Here is a 22536-nt window from a genome sequence, read left to right as displayed (position 1 = left end):
AGTCCTACAGTACTTAAAAATAGACAAAATCCCCAAGCATTTAAGGAATGTTCCTGGTAACAGTGTTAAAACCACACTCTCTCCCTTGTAGTTGGATCCATGCTGTCTGTAAGCTACGTTCCATCATAGGAGCTAAATTTGCAGATATTCTGAAGTAAAGTTGATGCTCAGACTTCATCTGAAAGTAATTTGTAACTGGGATGATTCAAGATCACGGGTAACCTGTGCATCAGTAGCTTGTTCAGTTTAACATATCGCAGCAATGGTTTAAAACAGTTTTTGTCTGCAATAAAAATGAAGTCTGCTCTTTTTAGGTGAACTTCCTTCATCTGGTTCCAGAGGTCTGGGACAGTCCGGTGGCAGTAGCAGCTGCAGAAGATGTTGTGTATCTGCTGAAAGGAGAAGACCCTGGGAAAATCCTTCATTCTGTCTATGGTCAGCCTGTCACATGTCTTGATGTCTCTGCTCACGAAGCAGCCTTTGGGGTCAAAGGCTTTGGCTGGATACTGAATGAGCCCAACCAGGTATTTAATGCTTTCTGTCACATTTTTGCACTTGTTTCATGAAAAAATTCTGCTAAGGATCATTTTTCTCTCTACTACTGAGCTTTTTTTTGGCGGGGAGAGGGGGGTTGGCAGTAGATGGAAGACACTTTTAAGTGTAGTAATGTGTTGCTAATTTCTAACAGTAAGCTGGAGGGGTTACTGTTCAGCTACCTGGGTTCTCTGTGTAAATGCTTTGCATTCTCTGCTCCTCAGTCCCAGCTGTATGCTGCACCAGTGGTCCTCTAGGGGGAACTAGTCTCAAAAAAAACAAAACCAAGAAGAAAACAATCCAAAACCAGAAAAAAAATGAAATAAACAACCTCCCCAAACAAAGAAACAAAAAATACACATACACTGTCCAGCCTCTGTGGTGAGGACATCCTGAGCAGTGTGCCGAGCCCTGCACGTGCTCGTGTGCAGTTCTGGGAGGAGGCTTTTTTCAGTGTGTGCACTTGAGTGTTTGAGCTGAGTTACTTCTAAACCACTGAGAGTGATGTTGCTGCTGCATTAGAGGAAGCTCCATGCTGGTCGTAGGTTTGAAGCCTCTGTGACCCAGTCAGATATTTCATCAGCACATCTTAACGGCGCCAAGGTAGATGAAAACTGCTCTCGTTTGGTAACTGATAAAGACTCATGGCTGAGGCACTGTTTTAATGCAGCTGTTCTCAAACTTCTCTGCTTGCAGGATGGGCTGTTATAGGGCTCTTGCATCCCAAAAGGTTACAGAAAGACCTGTATATCTTTCTGGCTCAGAAACCTGCTCCTGGGTGCAGCCCCTCCACTGTGGTGCACCTCTCCAGGGCAGGGAGCAGGCTGCAGGCAGACCTCCTGCCAGTTGCTTTGAGAAGTGTTTCTGTCCCTTTTCTGCATCTTGCCTAACTTGCCCATTGCTTAAATCTGTTATGTTTGTGGTTGTGCTGCAGCACACAATGGGCCATCAGCTGAGTGGAAGAGGAATGCCTGGGCAGGTAGAGGTTAATATCCAGAAGGTAGGAGCTGTGGTCTCTACAAGAGCAGTGTTTTCTTTGGCAAGTGACTGAAACAGGAAGGCTTTATTTATTTAGGACTACTTTGTTAGGGATCAATCTCTCCACCTGCATCTAGTTCCCCACAAAATTCACGTTCCCAGGGGAAATGCAGAGCCCACCATAAGCACCTCTAGGGCTGGGAGGTGCTGCGAGGCCGTGCCATCTTTCTTAATTCCTTTGCTGTCCTAATCCAATTCTTTTCCCCACAGAGGCGGGAGGTTAGAAGGTAAAACTGCCTCGTTTGCATGACACTGGCGATCATCTTTGTGCCTCATAAGGAAGCAGAGAAATCTCCATAGCCACGGAGCATGGCTGGGTACAGCTGGACACATCTCCTTTAGCCCTGCAGTGCTTGGTGGCAGCTTGCACATCAGCCCACATCCTAATCAGGAGATGGGGCTGCTGCTGCCCAGACGGCCGGGCCGTGCTTGACAAGGACACGTGCTTGGCATTGCTGCAGCAGCTGACATCACACCGGAAATTAATTACTAATGTCTCTGATGATAATTGCTCACCTCTCGCAGACGTGAAGGGACTTTGCATTGGTTGATTACGCCGGTCATGAGTTGACAATCTGTCTTGAGGAGAGCTTTTGATCTCCAAAACCTGCTCGTGGAGAATTCCAACCCCATTTGCTGCTGGCTGTGTTGCTGTGGTAGAAAAGCTGTTGCCTCTCTGTTTGGGTTTTCTTTGTTTCTTCTGAGGGTTTTTTTTTCTTGTTGAGTGTCGGCGCATGAGCCTAACATTACTGAGTGGTAACCTGCTTTCTGAAGGCAGCGCAGGCAGGGAAATCGTTTCTGTCCCTCTTTTTTTTTTTTAACCGTTGTCTAATTTTAACCAAATCTGACAGCAGAGCAGAGATCTGAGGCATACATTTTGTAGGCACTTTTATGTTGGAAAGGAGAAAAACATCAAATCCGCAGCATAGGCTTACCTCTTGTTAGATGATAGACATCCGTGCAGGGGAAGGGAGGAACAGAAATGCTTCGTCTGTGGGAGAAAGTTCACCTCCCACCTCAGTAAGCATCTGTCAGCCTGAGGATGGTGCGTATTGAAAGTTATCCGAGTGCTCCTCAAACCCTTTTTTTTTTTTTTTTTTGAACCACTGAGCTAACAGGAATTTCTTTATTAAGGGATGTTTCAGCTGTATTAAAGTACAGTGTATTGTTTTCCTGAAGTACCAAATCCAAACACTGAGGCCTCTGTTCCCCCCTTGGCTTATGGGTGGGTAACAGTACAGACAGGTGATGTCCTGCAGGCTGGTGTTGCACAGGCAGCACAGTGCCCCATGTCGTGCTGCTGGGAGAGCTCTGCTGTTCACCTGTTTGCACACTGTGTGTGAAACTATTTTCTAACTCCACAGGCATCCACAGTTTTAATCTAGAGGTAGTTCTGGTGCTTTTCATGCCTGGATATCTGAACTGGGCAGTAAGGATTAACTCTCTGATCAGATTTCTGGTGCAGTATCTCACTGATGGAGTGAAGCTTTTCTTATACTTTGTATATTGATAAGCTTCCCTGCATGGAACTTCCACCAAGTAAGTCTGGACTCCCATGACAAGCCCACATGAGCTCTGTCCTGCCTGTGAGTTAGTTCAGTGAGATGTCTAGGTGCTTTACTCTCCTGATGGAGAAGAACAAAACACCCCCCCAGAAAAAAAAGAAAACAAAAACCACTCAACTTTCTCCTGCATTTAAATCTTAGTTGAAGTCATTTCATGTTTTCAGCAATTCTTGTTAATTGCCTTCTATCATCGTGGCAGGATTTTATTTTTACACAACCTTCACCATTATTTCAGACCGGATGGGTGAGGGTGGGAGGAGGGCAGCGTGGCTTCAGGGCCCCCATGTCACAGGCAGAAGGGAGGTGTGCTGAGAGCAGTGCCCTGGGAGCTGTTTGTTCTGCTGGCATGTTTTCATCTGCTCTGAGCTGATGATTGGCTTGTGCTGTGATGGATGCTGCCCAATATCACCTGTCTCTTCTCATCAGCCACGGAAATGCTGCCTCTGTGCACCTGTATTTAACATTTCTGCAGAGTTCTTCAGCTGCCTGCTAACGTCAGTTTACCTGAACTGGAGTTATGTGAATAATAAAAAAAAAAAGAAATCAGAAGTTGTAAAATAATCCTGTCAATTGAATCTTGTAGTTTAGTTTCCCTTGGATGGTGTTTTTAGGTCACAGATATTCCATGTAAACCTTTACATCTTTACCTTCTTCTAACTGAATTCCTTTTCTTTGGGCACCAGTGATGTCGTGTGGTCTCTTCTGCTGTCATAATGTCTCCAGTTCTGGAGATTTCAGTTTTCTTTGAGTGCTTTTCAGTTTTCTTAGCCAGCACAAATCCTGTCAGCACTTTCAATTGCGCTCATCTTTCCAAACTCTTGTCCTCAGTTGCTGAGGACTGAAGGGGACAGCAGGGATGTGCCCACCAGTCAGGCACGTGAGGAGCACAGCCCTGCTGAGAGCAGTTTTCTTTGCCTAAATTTTGCAGGTTATATCACTTAACCTCTGTCTCACTGAAAAGTAACAATAATCCATCTTGGTTTCTCTTTGCTTGGAAATGACCAAGAATCATTTTGCAGCTTGACAAATAAAGCTCTTTTCTCCTGGCTAATGTTAATGACATTCAGGTTGGGTTTTTTTTTCCCATTCACACATCAATGTGAATACCTCAAAATTGGCACAGCTTCTTTGGCGGCGATTGTCTCTGCTTTTGAAAACAGAGCTGCTGGGATGTGCCATGTTTATTCCAGGTGCTAATCTATGAAACCAAAGCCATTCATTCAGTTTTTAAGAACAACTTTGCCTTCCCTTCACCTGCCCTCTCCTTGGCTTAGGGAAGGAGTGCTTCCGGGCTGGTGCTTGTGTCGTGGTGGGTGGCGACTTGACTTTCGTCTCCGGATACCTGAACTCTTACATCAGTCTTCAGCCACGAGTTAAATGAGCCCAGTACTCTCACCGCAGGTCCTCGCAGACATCTGTCAGCACCACAAACCCATCGGGTCTGGCAAAGCACTGGAGCTGGCAGTCTGTGCCCGGGATGTGTCCAGTGCTGGAGCAGCAGCAGGGGTTGCAGGTGCATTGGCAGAGCTGCCTTCCTGGGGTTTGTGCACTGTCTGGGCAATGCTTGGCTCTGCCTCTTGCCGCCAGCATGCAGCCTTACTTGTGACTCCAGTCAAAGGAAAACTTACAAGGAAGAGCTGTCCTGTGCTTGTCTTTAGCTTTGTGTGTAACTTGGTGGCAGCTGTGGCTGTTTGGAGGAGCAGGCGGCGTGTTTGGCTGGCAGCTGGGCTGGGTTTGCTGCAGACTCATTTTTGTAATTCTCTGTGCAGGTCTTGAAGCATTGCTGAAGGCTGCTTGCTGCAGCTAAGTGCACGTGAAATAAGAGTTCCTGCTTGCCAGCAGAAAGTCACCTTTAGGATGGCATGAAAGTCAATTTTCCACATGCTCGGAGAAATGTTGTTACCAGCTTCACACAATGACTTATATCTGGCAAGAACTTGCAAAATAGTCTCTCTGGCTGATTGTCAAAAATTACATCATATTGGAGTAAACTGCTTTTAAATCAAGCATCCATTATTCATGTATATTAACTGCTTTTTTAATTTTTTTTTCTTCCTGGCTGTTTTGTGTATGATTTACTCTTTTTCTTTCTCTCTGATTGTCTGTCTGTCTCCCTCATCTGCTCCTTTTAAATCTTAGCTCATCTTTAAATTTATGGAGCCAGCACACTTATCTCTGTGTGCAAGTACCAACATGCTGACCTTGCATTTGTTAGCAGGCAGATTTTGTTGTTGCTGTTGCAGTGTTACGTGCCGTGTTTACAGTAGGCAATGCAACACATTTGCAGTAGGAAACTGCGCCTCTGAGGCTTGTGAACCTTGAATATTTTTTTTCTGCATCCCTTTAGAAATAGAATTCCAACTTGCAGCCGTGTGCTGTACTTAATTTGATGGCTTTTTTCACAAATGCATATGGCATAGCCCTGTCACTTCTCTGCGTATTCTCTGAATGGAACGGTTTTAACCTGAGCAAAAGCCAGATCCCTTCTTATCCATTGTGGACTTGGAATGTCACATCCCCACCTCTTGCTGGTAATATTTATGTGTATTCAGGCAGTGTTCCCTTGGGTTGGCACGGGGATGGGCAGGAGGAAAGGAGGCAAAACGAAATCCTAAAATAAATGTAGACAGTTTTGGACTTCTTGTTTTGATCCTCTGCTTACTGCTCTCCACAGTTAGAAACCTCCATCCAGGCAGTTACTGAGACAGCAGTCCTTGAAGGCATCCTGTGTTACTCAGTAAGGGCTAAGATGTAGGCTTTGGGAGCACGGCTTTACAACGTGCTTTTTCCTAGCTAAATCATCAAAATAAAAATGAAGTGTACTATATATAAAGAGTTCTTCCCCCCCACTCCAAGAGGCAGTGCGTTTACCAGCCCAGAGCTGCAGTGACTCAGGACAAGAAGCAGAAGCGTGGTCGCAGGGGAAGCACACAGTTGCACAAGGCAGCTTTCTGCTGGCCTGCAGCCAGGACAGTGGGCTGAACACCCCTGCTCTTGCTGAAAATACCACAGGCTCTTTGATAACAAGTGCTCGGGGATTTGTTGTTTTAATGTTCCATCCAAAAAAGACATCTCCAACTACACAGGATCCCGAAACACCTGCCGAGGTATTGGACATGCATGGAAGAGTTCCATCAGCAGCATTTCCTTCAGTGCCTTGGTTTTTCTTGGAAGTATCTCAACCAGAGTGCACAGAGTATGCTTGACCTCACTTAGCTGCAAGATGTAACGAAGCTCAGAGCTTAGCTATCCTGGCTGCAGGGACTTTGTGAATTAATGTAGCCTTCTTTCTTCAGTTCTTGGACAGCATTTAAAGAGAGCTTCCTATACCCACCGATGTGCAGCTCCTGGAGTGCAGCAAGCTTTCCTTTCTTCCTCTGCCCACCAGTTTGCCAGTTGCTCAGTCCATCCATCCGAGGACGGTGGCCACAGGTTGAGAGTTGCCCAACTCGGGCAGTAAGGAGGGAAATTAGTCTAATGCACTGCCTTAACAAAAGAGAGTATGAGCATGAATAATTAATACCACCAGTCTGTGGCAATCGGATAAAATGAAGTCCCATTTGCTCAGCCTTATTAAAAGAGAGAGAGAGAGAAGGAGAGATGGTAAAGGTCGTTAAGGGACTTGTAACATGGAAAGAATCGCCTCTGAGATGGATAATGTGTTTTCTAATCTCTGTGGTCTTTAACTAAACATAATGGTAAAGGTACTCTAGCTATTTCTGGCTTGTTGAATTATTAAGCATTCTGGGAGATTGCTTGGCTCTCATCCAATAACTTAGACTTTTTCATTTGAACAATGTTAATAGGTAGCGCTTTTTATTTTGTGCATTAGATCCTGATACATCTGCACAGAGTATTTAATGCTTTTCCTCCCCTGTGCCCCAGAAGTCCCATGGGGGCAGGGATGCTCGTTAGTGTGCTATCCCAGGGTACTTCATTTCACACCCAAGTGCTCTTGGTTTGCTTACCTTCAGGTCTGTGACTATTAGGTCACTGATCTTGGGTGGCCATTATAGGATTATAAATGTCTTTGAAAGGGTAATCCCTTTGCAGTGTGCATTATAGGATTATAAACCTCCTAAAGATCTTATGCTTTATCTGCCCTTTAACATACAGGCCCTTATTTCAAGTCCCTATTGACCAGGTATTTCACTCTTTCTCCTTGGCCTTTTTAAAGAAAATCCTTGTTGCTGAGATGCTAGAGAAGAGCTCATCAGAGATGTTCTAGCATCTTCAAAATTGTTATCAGTATGCTTTTAAACCTCTGTATCCAAGAAGTTATTCAGACCTCAGAACGCATTCTGTGCTCCTTTTGTTTCTTTACCTACCAGTTTGTCAGAGCAAGGTTTTGAAGTTCATTTGCAGACCAGGACAGAAGTTCAGCTGGAAGCTGGGTGAAAATCACAGGAAAGCACCTTCCTACCAAGTGGTAGGGCTAGTTGGCTAGAAATGCTCATCTGCATGATAAACGTTTGTAAAAAGCAATCTTTCAAAGACTGGAGACTGACATGAGAGGAGGAGGAATTGAGGAAGCATAAAACAAAAGCTTTTATAGCAGCTTTGTGGATCTGAAACATTATTTCTACGGATTCTAATAGATGGAAACATTTTGGAAGTGATGGGCAGCTTAGGTGAGGAGAAACCAATCATTTTTCATTTGGGGCTGCATGTAGGAGAGTATCACAGGTCTAAAGCTGGGACTGCAAGCAGGAAAGGATGGAACATTTGCTCAGATTTTAAGCAGCACAACTTCAAATGCTACGTGCAGGCAGTTCTTCTTTATGGTCTTTCATGGTCATCACTGTTCAAGTGTGCATCAGATGTTGATAGGAAAGACAGAAGTGCTGGTCGTTTAGGTAAATTAATAGGCTATGGATGTTCATGGTAAGTGGTATTCCCAGGGGACTTGGGAGAGAGCAGCGTTTGGCCCTTCCTCTCCAGAGCTGTAAGGCAGAGCTGGCAGGGGCAGCTTGCAGGGCACGCACTGGGAGCTGCAGTGTGTTGCTGTTGACCCCATCGTCTATCATTTGTACGCTGAGTTCAGCAGTGTGTTGACTTTGTATTTTTCCAACAAAACCTCCCAAAGAGAAATTTGGTTGCAAAGCGGAGATGTTAATTTTCTTTGCACTGAGAATTCTGCAAAGTGCCTTTGCCAGAATGTTATTCACCCTAACTTTGGTTAAGGAGGTGTTGGCAGCAGTTCTGTGCGTGTTGTTTTTTATCTTGATGACAAACACTTTCAGTTTGTAGCAGCTACCTTATTGGAATGGAAGTTTACATTATTTTTAGCAGCCTTCAAGTCTCCCTGCAAAGGCAGAGTCTCTTATTGTACAGAGATACAGTGAAATTGCTTTGGTTTCTTGTTTTGGTCTTAGGGATGAAAAAACACATGCTAGAAATGGTATTTGTGGCAAGCAATTTGTACGGCACTACACTGCAGGGAGAGGGAACTGGTTAGGAGATGATAAATGTAAGTGACTGAGTGTGTTGGGTGTGAGTGTCTTCATTCTAGTAGAGAACTTGATAATTTATGTGGATGAAACTCTGCGTTTCTTTTAACTGGAAGAAATGGGGGCAGGAGAAAGCCTGCAACATCTTTGCTTTATTCCTAGAGGTCTGGAGACATCCATCACAGAATGATCTCCTGCTCTCTTAATTCAACCTCTCAGATGCATCTTAAAATTGCACAGTGAGGGAGTGAGAGGGCAGACAGCATCACGTCACTGCTCTGCTGAACGTTGAAATAATATGCACTGACAGTGTAATATTTCTTGAACCGTGTGAGGATGTAATCAGAAAAGCACAAGGTGAGAATGTTCACGTGGCATTGACATAGCCACGCTGGTATTGCCATGGAAACCATAAGGGTTGGTTGTTTTTCTGGTATTTTAAGTAGTGTTTCTCTTTTCACGGTCATAGATGATTATTTTTATTGAACGAGTCAATTAAAGGGGCCTCACCATGAAATGCAGTAATTTTTTGGGGTCCGTGTTAAACTGAGAACTTCACTAAGCTTCACCGGACTTTGCCCAGTACGTTTTGCTGGATCTAAAAATACTTCCTCCCTTTCATGGAAAGGCCCAAACAGATAAACCTCATCTGGCCCCACAGGAGAGACTGAACATAATTGAACTGATTGCTGTGCAGCAGAGAGGAGGGTGAGCAGAAGGGAAACGACTCGTACCTCTATTCAGTCCTCGGCGGCGGCGTCCTGGATGTAGCCTAACATCAGAGCTGTTGTTATTCCTTTCCCATCTGAGCTGCCACTTCAGATGCACAATTTCTCTTCATCTGCACAAAGCCGATCGCAGGGCCTGTCAGCACTGAGTCAGTGCACTTCTGCTCTTCAGTTTTTGCTCTGTTTGATGGAATCTTTCTGCACAGTCCATCTGTCTGAACCTTCCAAGTGCTGACTCTGCTTCCTTTTGCTATTCTTTCAAACATGCAAGTTGAAAAGCAAGCCATGTGATTTCTTTACCCGTGTAAACCCATAAAAACTGACCTGGAGAAAATCAGTGTGGCTTTATGGACTGCCTGAGACCTCTGCCTGCCTTACATGGGTTGCAGAGAGCCTTCACCCCAGCTGTGCCGTGGGTTCCATTGTGAAACTTTGATTTTCTTTTTTTCTTTTTTGAATGTGTGTTTCTGTCCTTCTTGACAGGGAGTGCCTGTATGTTGGCTGCGATAGAACAGTGAGAAACGAGTCCTGCAAAGCATCTCTGATGGTGGTAACTCCGCTCTGCTTCCCACTGCAGCAAAAGGTAGCTGTGCTCACGCTGCATTTAACCAGTGTTTGTTCTGTTTCTGCCAGATTCTTCTTTACAACCTGGAAACGAGTCAGTGTCTAAAGAAGCTAGGCAACTCCATGGGTGACTTTACATGCGTCAACCTCCAGGACAGTCCTCCAAACATGCTCGTTACAGGCAATAAAGACAGAAGGTAGGTACTACCAAGAGCTGTAACCCTTTTCCAATTAGCTTACTTCCTGTCCTGCTGTCCTACATCTGGACCTGCTAGAATTTGTTTCTCCTCTAATGTTTCAAACGCAGCCAGCGTGAACTTCAGGAACAAAATATTAGGTAATAGTTGGACGTGGCTGCCAGTTTGCTTTGTTTCAGAAAGCTCCATGGGAAGACTTTCTTTTTAAGCCATTTGGTGGACGCAGTTGGTGTACAGCCCAGCGAGACCACTTGGAATATCTTCCACTTCCCCGCCACCACCCGCAAAATTAGTTTGGCATTTAAAAGCTCACTTTCTGATATTAAAACAATAACCTAAGGGATGAATCATGTAGGATGAGATGGGTCTGTCTGCCAAGTGATGTCAAGAGTGTATTTCGGAGCACTGTGATGTCCCTCAGGTGACAAAAAAAAAAAAAGAGGAGAGACTTTCATATGAACAGATTCCAACTTCTATTTAGCTGATTAGCAGCTTTCTCTTTAACTCCTTGGCTTGGGGAGCAGGATTTTCCCTGCACAATATCTGGTGCCAGGAATGGACGCGCTGGGAACAGTCAGCGCGAAAGGATTAAAGTGCTTAAAAGGACCCTTTGAGTCCAATTTTTAGGTTTTCTTTTTTGGCTAGTTACGTGCAGGGTCTGATCCAGTGCACCAAAGGAGATGTGGGATGGCGAGGAGCCAGTCTCTAATGGCTCCTGGTTCCTTCCCTCCTCCTTTCTGCGCTGGGCACCAGGCTGCAGGTGGTGCTCTGGTGTGGATGTGGGTATCAGCTTGTAAGGCGGGTGCTTCCCTCTGCCAAATCCCAGCCCTCCATCCTGCCAGCACAGCAGCTTGCAAAAATGATTATTTTGTCAAACAGCATTTTTTTTTCCCCCCTCTCTCAGTGAATAGGCAGCGGAAGCAAACCTCACACTTCTTCAGCACAGGGGTAAAGGAAATATCTGAAGTTTGACATGTGTAATTGAATCCTTGGGAGTTTGCTTTTTTTCCTCTAAAAGCATATAATTGATTTTCCAAAGCACCCTGGTAAAACTACCTGCAATTTTAATCTTTCCCACAGTGATGAGAGAGCAGATAAAGTTAATAGCTCCTAAGTGAGATTAAAATGTACTCCCTTTATACCAAAGTAAATGTCCTGGCCTTTCCCCTAAAGAAAGCTTTTCAGCTGTATTTAGCTCAAGCACCGGCTGAGTTCAGGGGTTGGCCATCACTAAACCAACAAGACGTGAGGAATCAATAGCCCAGCAAATAAGTTTGGCATCCAGGAGACGGAACCACGTGTATCTCAAAGGTCAGTTCTTCACAGGGTGCTGCCTGAAAGGTGCTAACACGTGTTGGGCATCCACAGGAGGGCTGGGGCCGGGACTGCCTAGCTGTGTATGGACTGAGCCCCTCAGTGGGGCCTTGCCACACCACCTCTGGGAAAATGTCTTGCTGGAATTAAATGCAGCACTTGGAAAATGTTTCTCCTGAAGTGCTGCTGAATGATTTGATTACATAGCCGTGCTTCACACCAGTGCAAGATCTGATAACAGGGAGTGTTTGCTAATGCACTGCAGCCTCGTTGGTATCTAAGACAGTGATTAGCATGGGGAGAGCAAGCGTGGCAAGCCCAGTGTATGCTACTGCTGAAAAGTGTGGAACCAAACATGTGTTCTGTCTTCTCCCAAAGGCAACTACTGCTCAAGCAATGGAACAGGAGAGTCACAGCCTTTCACAAGAGCACCTTCCTTACAGCTCCCTTCAACTGGGATGAATCCGATGTGCTCCCACTGAGCCCAGCTGTTGAGGCAGGAGATGGAGGGCAGTGCCAGGTCTGCATTAGAGCACATTAGAGCATCACATTAGATTTGCAAAATGCTCTTTTTTTTTTTTTTATAAGCGCATCTAAGCAACTCATGTGACTCTAATTCTTCCAAGGGTGTGCCAGAATGGACACCTGCCTGAAACCTGGACCCTTGCTAATGAAATAACCAGGACACATCTTGGTTTCCAACTGTGCTTACCAAATAGAAGAAGCTTTGATTGTCATACAGAACACGTGCAGCAAGACAGGGAGAGTGCTGAGTGTGAGCACTTCCAAAATACCCCATCCTTACCCAAAGCACAGCTCTTATGTGTAGCCAAAGGTTCTCTCTGCTGGAGCTGGAGAAAGCAAGAAGTCCTTTCCACCAACAGCAACTGTTTGGGGGGGGATTTTCCTGGGGGTGAGTGCAGAGCCACACAAAGCGTGCTCCTCGCTCTGTTCCAGCGTGTTTCTCTGCATGTCAGATGGATGTTGCTCAGTTGGAGTTTTGGACTGTTCTGCAGCCTTTTATTTCAGTTGCTGAAATGTGTTATTTGTAAAATCCTATGATGCAGTCTCCGTGTGAGAAAGGAAAGGGAAAGACTTGCCACACCATTAAGGTCATGGCAAGAGTGTGGAACAGAATACAGCTAATGTGTTGGAACAAGTGTGTTTTGGCCTTTTTTTGAATTAATGTGTACCTGATGGCTTCATTCTTGATAGCCTTCAGCTGGGAGGAACTTTCTCTGGCTGCTTTTCAGCTGAGATCAGTGTTTCCCCTTACTTCTGTTTTCACTCACTGCATTTTATCTCTTTTGCTGTATCTTAATCTTGACACGTAAGGATGAGGAAACATCCTCCTTTGTGGCATATACTAGATGTGAAAAATAACACCATTAGCTTTAACTGTTTTTCTAGACCTGTTGCACAACTTGAGGTCCTCTCCTCTTTTTCTAAAGTTCTTCATTAATCATAGCCTCTCTTCAGACTGCTCATTGAGTACTTTTTGAGAATCAGGTGTACCTGAAAGCTGCCCAAAGTCACAGTATAGAGAGACTGTTTATATATATATATATGTAAACTTTTGAGAAGAGGTACTGGTTGCTGGTGCTTGAGGATAGCTTTGTTTCAGTATTGATGTACTCAATAATAACTCTAGCATAGAAACTTGTGATCCCCTTGATTTTTCTTTTGGATTTCTACACATTTAGTCCTCTGTCTTCATAGAAACAGTTTATCTTTTCTGAGCCCTTAGTGGACGTGGGATGGTACCAAGGGATGTTGGTGGTTATGCCGAGTGCACGGCCTTTATTCCTCACAGCATTTCTCACAAGTCAGGGGCACAGGCACAGATGATCTTCCTCCAAATTTCATTTCCATCACCTGTGACTTGCCAAGAGACAGTGAGATCCTGCATGGTGCAAGAAGTCTCCATCAAAACCATCCGTGTCACTGTCCCAGATGTACTGTCACAGCCTAAAATGTGCGCGTGCTCTCAGGAGCTGTGGAGCTGCTTTCATCCCACTTCTTGCTTTGCTCTCCCTTAGGGTCCGAGTGTACGACCTGCGCAGGAGCGAAGCGCTGTGCTCCCTGTATGCCCACCGCCTGGGGGTGTCTGCAGTGCAGATGGACGACTGGAAGATCGTCAGTGGGGGAGAAGATGGGTTGGTGTGTGTGTGGGACCAGCGGATGGGCACCAAGCTCTGGGAGATGCATGCCAGGTAACTGTGCGTGTGCTTCTGTGCACCACTAGCTCACGTAGGCTTTTCGCTTCTCACAGTGCTTTGCTCAGGGTAGGGGAGAATGGATGCTTCTTCCACCCCTGGATTTCCTGCGGACTTCAGTTAGCATCTCCCCGCCCCATCCATCAATACTGACCTTACCAAACCTTGGGCTTCAAGTGCTGTCCTGCTGGCTGTTGTCCCCGCTGTGACCGGTTCTCTTTATTTGCCACACGTCCTGCAGTACCTGTGCCTCTGTTCTGCTCCTCCACGTTTCCCTTAGCAGCAACAAGCAAAGCCAGATTGGTGTTTAAACACACAGACATTGATAGGAAAGTAACAGTTTGTACTGAAAGCACAAAATGTGCAGTGCTGAAGGAGCTGAAAGTACAAGCTGAGATCAGGATCCTGGAGCTGACAGAAGGCTTCTATTTGCCATATCACCATTTTCTGATTGAGGCAAAAACTCCCAGGGAGTTTGCTTTGTCTGAATAAAGACATGAAGGATTTAGCCACAAGTAAGCCCAAATCATAGAATCGTGGAATCACAGGATGGCCTGGGTTGAAAAGGACCACAATGCTCATCTAGTTCCAACCCCCTGCTGTGTTTAGGGTCACCAACCAGCAGACCAGGCTGCCCAGAGCCACATCCAGCTGGCCTTGAATGCCTGCAGGGATGGGGCATCCACAGCCTCCTTGGGCAACTTGTTCCAGTTGATGCACTGTTCTCAGTAAAATGAACAGATACATCCCAAATACATGCTGATATTATTTTATTAATGCTTCTCCCCCCCCCCGAGGTGATGTGAGATATTTACAGTCAGAGAAGTTCAAGTGGGAGTTGTCATTAATTAATAGCAGCTATCTCCTTCTCTTTTGACCCTGTGAATTATAAAGCCCAATGTGATGCAGTCAGTGCATTAAGGACAATACTGCATTGATTATCCTCTGGGGCAGCACTAATGAGCATGCCAAGAAGGAGGGCAGGCAGTGCAGATCTGCTGAGCTCTGAGGTGGAGGGGGAGACGTACTCAAAGTGAAACCATGAGGTTAAATACTGTTTAATCTATATAGGACTTGCAAAGGAACGCCTCAGTCAAAAAGGCTGAAGGTGTTACCCATGTCTGTAATCCGTGCTGTGAATGGAAGGCAAGGGCAGAAGCAGGGGAGAGGACAGGAGAAAGGTCAGGGTCGTGGGGATGAGCAGTCTTTACCTGCTGTTACCCTGCTTGGTTCAACGTTAGTTGATTCACCAGCTAGGGGGAAGGAAAGCCCAGCCCTCTTCACAAGTGCTGCGTGGTGTATCTCCGCATCAGCCCTCACTTTGGAGAGGGCAGTGGGGGCCCTGGCTGCGCTGCTCCCTTTGGATGCACCCAGCTCCTCCCTGGGGCCGTACAGCAGCACAGCTGCCAAACTGGGATGGTGCTCTGGCACCACGTGCATTCCAGCAGCAGTCCGCTAGATGGTGATAAAGGCTGCGTTCATCCAGCTCGGCCAGGCAGAGAGGAGCCAAAGGTGCAGCTTCCCCAGCTTCCCAACCCCTGGCTAGAGAGGGGGCACTGAGCTGGATGAGTTCTTATTTAATGCTGTGCCTGGGGTTTGTTTTTCAGGCATCCAGTGCGCTATGTGTGGTTTAATTCTCACAGCCTCATCACTGCCAACATCCCTGATGAGAAAACTCCCCGAGGTGCCAGCATCATGGACGACGACCTCACTGCACACCGCAGGTGAGTGCAGCTCTGAGGGCTGGGATCTGCAGCACAGCATTACACTGCCTTTAAAAATGGCTCCATGTGCACTTGAGTCATCATCCAGAGCACAAACAGAGACAAAGCGTGTTTGCAAAAAAACATAGAAGCCTTTCAAAAGTGTTGATGAATTTTAGCTCTCTGCGTACTTCTGAGCACAGAAGAAAAAGCGTTTCTTGATTAAGGTGGTGAATATAAAGGCCTCTGAAGCAAGACAGAGAATGCAGTCTTTCCCTTGCTTTAAATATTAGTCATGATGTCTCCTCCTGAAGAAGAACTGCTGGTACTTAAGCTCCAGATTTGGGTATTTATGGACGTTAGCATGTCTGATGGAACTATCAAACTACGGTGTGCTTACCTTCTCCCACTCCAGTGGGTGAGCAGTGTTCCAGCAGATGACAGCTACATCTCTGAACCTGTCTGTAAGGCAATGCAGTGTGTGATGGCAGAGGTTGGTGGGGTCCCTGCAGGGAGGCAGGAGAGAGGCAGAAGGGAATCTTCTCCTCTTGCATCTGCACAAACAGCCCCAGTGCAGAAAGGACAAGCTTTGATGTTCGTCTTCTGAGGCACTGAATGTTGGACCTTTCAGGCAGTCTCTGACAGTTATCCCTGCTGAAGTACGCAGTTCAGTTACAGTGCTGTGCTGTCTCGGATGTGTTTCATACAGGCATCGTGGAATCATCTATGCCTACGAGTTCTCTGTGGACCAGCTGGCTGTAGAGAGCGTCCTCCCCATCTGCCGCTCTTCCTACGACGAGGTGATGGGTTACAACTACAACATCAGCCTTGCAGTGCCCTACGATCACATCTAGGTAACTCACCTGGCTCAGCACTCTGCCATATGAGAGGCCAAGGGCAAAAGGGCGATTCAGAGGGGCTGAGCACCAGCAGGACTTGTTGGCTGCAGGTGCGTGGGGAGCACTGAGCTTTAGCTGAAAACGTGGGGCTGTGAACTACAGCAGAGCAGGGCTGCCCTCCCCTTCTTATTGCTAGAACGTGTTGTGCAAATGTCCAGAGATCCTCTGCAGAGGAACAGGGAGACTGAAGGATGAGGGGGAACTGTGCACTTCGATGTGAACAGAAGCGTTCTGTCCTGCTGCTTGTGGGAGGAATGCTGCAGATCCCATCCTGGCCGAGGGCATGGGCTGCTCGGGGGGCAGGAATCCTGATGGCAAACTGCTGAGATGGGAGAGAGCAGCACGGAGGGCACGGCCTGCAGGTGCCTCTCCTGGGGCAGGAAAAATGGGATTTGGAGAAAGCACCTTGCTGAGCCCATGTGTCTGGCATTGCTTTCCTTATAATGAGCTGCTCGCTGTTCTTTGAGTGCATCAGGATGTGTCTAGAAACAGGCACGGGCACTGAAGATGATGGAGAGAGGAGAGGCTGATGGGGAGGTGAATGTTGGCCGTGTCCAGCCTGGATGACTGGAAACCCACAGCAAGTCACACACATCAAAACAGTTTTAAAATGAATTATTTTTTTAATTCTCTACAATTCTAAATTAAATGTTTTCTGATTCTATATGTGTATGTGTGTGGTTTGTGGCTTTTGTTCCCGAGTCTGTTGGGGTGAACGGATCCCCATGCACTGAAACCGCAGCCCATCACATCTCAGGTCAGCCACGAGGCACTCTCCATGCTGAGCACTCTAGCAGCACCAGAGGCTGTCCCCAGCTGGCAGGGACTTGGGCTGCTGACTGTCCTTGCTGCAGAGCTACATGTTGCTTTAGTGAAGCAGAGGGACCAACTGGCTGCAGTGTGTTGGTGACTGCACTGACGTTGCAGAGAAGCAGCCGGGCTGAATTTGGATGAAAGCGGTCCAGCAAGTGATAGCTGTTAGGGCACAGTAAGTTCTTGGGTTGCTCGAGCCCTGTGGCTGAGCACAGAGCTGCTGTCTTACGTTCTGCTCACCTCGGGGCTGTCGCCCCCTGCCTTGTCTCACTCTCAATGCCCTTGGCTCGTTAGGAGGCTGACCTTCCTTATCTCGGCCTCATTATCTCGGGGCAGCTTTGTTCTTTCTCCATCTGCCTCTGCAAGCAGCAGATAAGTTGCCTCATGCCAGTGCATGTCAGGACCTTTTCCGGGCAGCCACTTCCCCTCTCTTTCTGCACTGTGGTGACAAGGACACGTCCGTCCCTCTGTGCTGTGCCCTGACAGCTGCAGCAGTCACTGTGCTGTTAGAAAATGGAGCAGTGGGACTGGTGGTCATGGACTTGTTGGGGACCAACCCCTGCGGTCTTTGGAGGATGTGGGATCCCCTCCAGTGGAGAAGGATTCCCCATCCCCTCGGCTCGCGGTCCGGCTGCAGCTCCTCGGGGTGGGTTGGGGTGGGGTGGTCCTTCCAGGCTGCTGCTCCATCACTGCAGTGGGTTCAGTATGACCATGCCACAGCAGCAGTGTGTGTGTGTGTGTGTGTGTGTGTTCAGCCAGCATTCCTAATGCAAACAAGGGCACCCAGGCTGCCAGAGAGCGCTGTGACGGGAGCTGCCTTTTTGTTTCTGCAGAGGGCTGCTGTCCCACTTCAGTGGGTTCTCATCAGTGCAGCACATGCAGCCGTGACTGCGTGCATCCTCTGTAGGGCTGGCTGGCATGCAGTGCAGACTGCTGCCTGTAGCTCTGAGCGGGTAGTGCTGATGCTCCAAGAAAACGTCCTGGAGAGGGCAACTGCGGCTGCAGGTCGGTTGTTTTTTTTTCCCTCAATGTTGCAGCAATGCAGTGCTGTGCTGCAGTTCTCAGGCAGAGAAGGACAGCACACAGCTATTGCCAGGGCAGCAGTGTGGTGCTGCAGCATCTCTGTGCTGCCCCATAGGAAAGGAGCCCATGCCTGAGCCCCGGGGCTGGGGGAGCTCACCGGGCCCCACTGCTGCTGTGCCCCACTGCTGGGTGGGGGGCAGCTCCATGGCATAGGGGGAGTGGGTTTGTAAGACAAAAACAAACACTTTTTTTTCCAGCTTTTCTAAAAATAACCACTGCCCTTTTCTCCAGCTCCCTCCCTCCTGGCTCGGGCTGCCTTAGAGACAGAGATCTGCCTCGAGCCACCCGGTTATTAGTGCTGTAAATGGAGTGTTATCTCCGTTTCCAGTGGGAACGTGTGGGGGTGGCAGCCACAAGCAGCCAGGAGCCTGCGTTCCTGGGTCCCCAGATCCCCACATCTCTGTGTCCCCATGACCCTTTGCTCCTGCATCCCCCAATCCTTGTGTCCCTGTGTCCCTACGTTCCCAATCTCTGTCCCCCCTATGGCCCTGTGTCCCCACGTCCCTACATTCCTGCATCCCCCAATTCCTGGGTCCCTCTGCCACCACGTCCCTGCATCCCTACGTCCCCCAATTGCTGTGTCCCCGTGTCCCTGTGCTGCCCCCTTTATCCCCCACTCCCCATGTCCCTGTGCCCCCATCTGTGTCTTCCAGCCCCCGTGTCCCCGCTGTCCCCATCCCAGCCATGCTGTGGCACTGCTCACAGTGGCAGATTTGAGCTGTGCAGTCAGGCAGACGGTGCCATAACTTCACACGGCGTGATGGAGAGCTCCATCAGGCACCGAGCAGCGGCTGGAGCATTTCTCAGCAAAGAGTAAAAACAGAAATACCTTTTATTACAGATAAAATACCTCTTACGGTTCTAGAGAGTGGAACGTGGCCTTGTGATGCTGGGAAGGCTCCGTCCTGCTCCTGGTCAGTAGCAGTGAGCGATGGCCTCCATGGTGAGGAAGCGGACGTGCATTTTGGTCTCGATGTCGATTCCCTTCCACACCTGCAGGGAAGGGGTGAGCAGGGCCGGGTGCTGGCAGGCATTGGGGAGCAGAGCGAGGCACCAACCTTCAGGAAATCCTCAAAGGTGATGCCTTCATACACCTCATCCGGGCCCTGCGCACAGCAGGAGACAAACCATCACAGCTGCACCCACAGCTTCATCACGCCCCTTCCAGCCCCTCTGTGCCACCCCCGTGTGAACTCGCACCGTGCGGGCCATGCACGCGCTGGCCGCCTCCAGCATGGCCCCCTCAGCGATGGCCCGCAGTGACTCCTTCTCCAGGTGGGGATTCCCAGACATCAGCTCATCCAGCACCTGCGGGGCAGCGGGGGCTGCGGTGGGCAGCGCGGCGGCGGGGAGGCCCCCACTGCCCCCATACGTTACGTTTTTGTACTCCTGCAGCGTGATGATCCCGTCGTAGTCAGCATCGTACATATGGAAGAGGACTGGGAGGGATGAGAAAGGGATGCGGGGTCAGCGTGTGGCCCGCCCTGAGCCCCGCTGCCCCTCGGCACCGCCTCACATTTGAGCTTCTCCTTGCGGAAGCTCTCCAGCCGCTCCTCGTCCATGTCCATCTCGATGGGTCTGAAGTAGGACATGATGGTCAGGAAGTCCTCGAAGTTGATCTCCTCTGCCAGCCCAGCCGGCGCCTTCCGCAGGTTCCTGATGGCAGCAGAGCTGCTGGGGATGGCAGCTGCAATGCCCCAACCTGCCCTCCCTATAGGCACCGTGCAGACCCAGGGCTGCTCAGCACGGCGCCAGCGTTTCCCCAGAGCTCAGCTCCAATTTCCCTCATTCCCAGCCTGGCTCCGGCTCAACCCTCAGGGCCAGAGCTCTGCCCAACCTTCCTGCAGCCCAGGCTGCACGGAGAGATGTGGGTGCCCCATCCCCAGCGGTGCTCATGGCCATGGATGGGCGCTGGGCAGCCTGAGCTGGTGAGAGTAACCAGCAGGGCAGGAGCTGGGGGCTTTAAGGTCCCTTCCAGCTCAACCACGCTGTAATTCTATGCTCCCCCCCTCGGGGCTGCACGTACCGCTTGTCGAAGAAGGCGTGCACGATTCGGGCCCTGATGGGGTTGAACTCGAGGTCGGGGATGGTGTCGAAGTCCTCTTTGCTGCACAGAACAAGGCGGAGAGGGCAGGAGGGGAGGGAACGCTGCGGGCAGAAATCCCGGCCCGTCCTTCCAACGCGATCACGAGAAAAAGGGGTTTTGCCCCAATATGAGCTTTTGCCCCAGTTCAAACTGCCAGCGAGCAGCGCCGTGTATCAGTGGGGTTTGGTCCCCGCCACACGGAGGTCTGTGCGATGCTCCAGGACGTGGGCTCAGGGATCGCTGCTGCCTTCCTCCTCCCTCCCCCTCCCCTGCAACCCGACCCTACCAGCGGACACCCCGTACCGGATGGTCTTCCTGTTGTGGCTCAGCTGCTTGAAGCGCCGGTGGAGCTGCTCGATCTGCTCCGAGGTGACTGCGGGGGGGAGAGCGAGGTGAGGGGACACGCGGGGACACATCGGGAGCGCCCCGTCACAGCCGTACGTGGGCAACGGAACGAGCACGGCAACGGATCCGCGCTCGCTGCTGCTGCGTCTCCCTCTCTCTTTTATGATGTTTAATTAACAGCTCCATTAGTTACTGCCGTTTCCCAGCCCTGATCTCGGCGCCGCATCGATCCGAGCGCTCACAGTGCCCCACACAGGCGCTGTGCTGCCTCTCAGCTCCCCCTGGGCAGCACTGGGGGCTCCGGGGTCCCTCTGCGGTGACGGTTGGGCCCCCAACCACCTCCCGTCCCACCCCCGGGATGTTCTCTGCCTGCTGCTGTTGCGGTGATTGCAAACCCAAATCTCTGATGATGCTCAGAGGGGATCGCAGCCACAGTGCGACTGGAGCCGTGATCGCCCGCGGGCTGCTCGTGGGTCAGCCCCGCATCTCCCGCAGCACGATGCCAAAAGAGGCGTTCTCCCCTTTTTTCCTCCCCAAACCCGGCACGGGGCAGCACTCTGAGCCCCCCCAGCGTCCCACATCAACCACAGGAGTCCATCAGTGCTGAAACGAAGGGGCGTTGGGGCTGCCCTCCACCTACGGGTGTCGGGCTGCGGGTGTCCCGGGGGGGGGAGGGTAAGGGAGGGTTGGGAAGCAGTGGCAGCCCGGTGGGTCCCACTGTTCACCCCCACAGCGCTGCGTCCCCTCCGGCCCCGACCTTTCCTTTCCACGGGACTTTTTGGGGGCGGTCCTTCCTACCAGATCCAAGCCGCGGGGGTTTCCGCCGGGACAAGGAATCAGCCAACCACCTCCCAACCCCCGGCAATGCCATCCCCCCCTCCTCCCCCCCGGGATACCTCCACCCGCTGGGCGCTACTCACAGCCGGTGCGCTCCGCCAGCGCCCGCATCTCGGGGGGCACGGACTGCGCGGAGCCCATCGCCCCGCCGCCGCTGTGCGCAGAGGGAACCGCGCCGCCGGGAGCGCTCCGCCCAACCCGGCACCTGCAGCACCGCCCCGGGACGGCCCAGCGAGGAGGGGGCGGTCACCGTCCCCCCACTCCTCCTCCCATCCCATCCCATCCCATATCGCTACAGGATCTTTCGCTCCCCACCCCCCCTTCAGAGCTGACATCAGCACACACACATCGAAAGACACTTTTACTTCGGCTACGGCACCGCCTCCAGCACTCAGTGCTGCGGACCACCGAGGGGAAAAGGACGTTCGGTGTTTGTTTGTCACATGTGAGCAGGAGGGCATGCAGCAGGTCAAGCGTTCTGGCAAGAGGAGCGGTGTGAGATTTCCGAAGTGCTTTAAGAGCCTCCACCTACCTGCAGGGCAGCATCTATTTCTCTGCTCTAAAGCTTGGATTGAAAGCAAACAGGGAGAGCAGCGCTGGCTGCAAAGCTGTGCAGGCTCTGCAAGCACGATAACACTTTGTTGTTTTGCATCCTGTAATACCTGAATGCAGAGGAAAACGCCTGCTGCAGAGATGCTGTTTGAGCCTTTAGGTTGTGCTGAAACTCACATGCATGGAGCTGCTAAACACCAGTGCCCAGAGCCGAAGGGGTAAGTGCCCCCACCCCGCCCCCACCCACATCCAGCATCTTCTGACAGCAACCCACGGGCCTCAAGCTGCAGGAATCAGCATCTCTGCTCCAGGGCCTGGCTGGCTGTGTCCAAGGTTGGCCACTTTCCAGTCATCACCCCGCTGTGCTGCACAACACCTACAGGAGCACACAGCAGCAGCCAGGGCTGCCCGGAGGTAAAGCAGCGGTGGTGGCTGTGAACACACAGCTCTGAGTGGGTGCTCAGGGCTGTGTCTCAGTGCTCAGAGGGCAGGGTAAGGACAGGGAGAGGGAGCAGCAGCTCCTCTTCTGCATTAGGAGAGCTTGCAGCAGCCAACTGCACTGCACTGTGCCTCTGGAAACCTTGCTGCTGTCAGGGCTCTTCCCAGGCCTGT

At 49.9% G+C, this 22536-nt stretch overlaps 2 protein-coding genes across 9 annotated transcripts in view; one reads left to right on the top strand and one right to left on the bottom strand.

Annotated features, from left to right (window-relative positions):
- The window catches only part of FBXW8 (F-box and WD repeat domain containing 8), a 47479-nt gene extending 30607 nt beyond the window's left edge, over positions 1–16872 (top strand). Inside the window, exons 8-13 of one of the 2 annotated variants that reach the window (XM_085238884.1) lie at positions 315–524; positions 9949–10076; positions 13430–13603; positions 15214–15330; positions 16019–16163; positions 16684–16872. In XM_085238884.1, coding sequence (XP_085095010.1) covers positions 315–524; positions 9949–10076; positions 13430–13603; positions 15214–15330; positions 16019–16163 — 774 coding nt within the window. In that variant the 3' untranslated portion in view covers positions 16684–16872. Of the gene's footprint in view, positions 1–314; positions 525–9948; positions 10077–13429; positions 13604–15213; positions 15331–16018 lie in introns of both variants that reach the window. The other variant, XM_085238883.1, reaches the window with a different exon arrangement.
- Positions 16812–21620, bottom strand: TESC (tescalcin). Of its 7 annotated transcripts, none has more exons than XR_014887101.1 (9): positions 21456–21620; positions 20494–20563; positions 20131–20277; positions 19621–19775; positions 19482–19543; positions 19305–19412; positions 19163–19210; positions 18955–19097; positions 16812–18073 (listed from the first exon to the last, which is right to left on the bottom strand). XR_014887101.1 is itself a non-coding variant. In XM_085238887.1 (8 exons), exons 1-8 carry the CDS (start codon positions 21511–21513, stop codon positions 19020–19022), a joined length of 726 nt encoding a protein of 241 aa, XP_085095013.1. In that variant the 5' UTR covers positions 21514–21619; the 3' UTR covers positions 18919–19019. The 7 variants fall into 7 exon arrangements, 4 of the variants coding, with proteins under 4 accessions (XP_085095013.1, XP_085095014.1, XP_085095015.1 ...); XR_014887102.1 differs by having other exon boundaries at positions 16812–18001; XR_014887100.1 differs by having other exon boundaries at positions 16812–18081; positions 21456–21619.
- Between the last annotated feature and the right edge of the window lie 916 nt (positions 21621–22536).

Source organism: Meleagris gallopavo, chromosome 17, assembly GCF_905368555.1.
Source record: "Meleagris gallopavo chromosome 17, MGAL_WU_HG_1.1, whole genome shotgun sequence".
NCBI classification, from domain to species: Eukaryota; Metazoa; Chordata; class Aves; order Galliformes; family Phasianidae; genus Meleagris; species Meleagris gallopavo.
This window is presented reverse-complemented; position numbering and strand designations above follow the sequence as displayed.

Coding starts and splice junctions, on each gene's coding strand:
- TESC (XM_085238887.1), bottom strand. CDS start 21,513: ATGGGCTCCGCGCAGTCCGTGCCCCCCGAGATGCGGGCGCTGGCGGAG. Junction 19,776..20,130: donor CACGCCTTCTTCGACAAGCG/GTACGTGCAGCC, acceptor CATCCCCAGCAG/CTCTGCTGCCATCAGGAACC. Junction 19,544..19,620: donor CCGCAAGGAGAAGCTCAAAT/GTGAGGCGGTGC, acceptor CATCCCTCCCAG/TCCTCTTCCATATGTACGAT.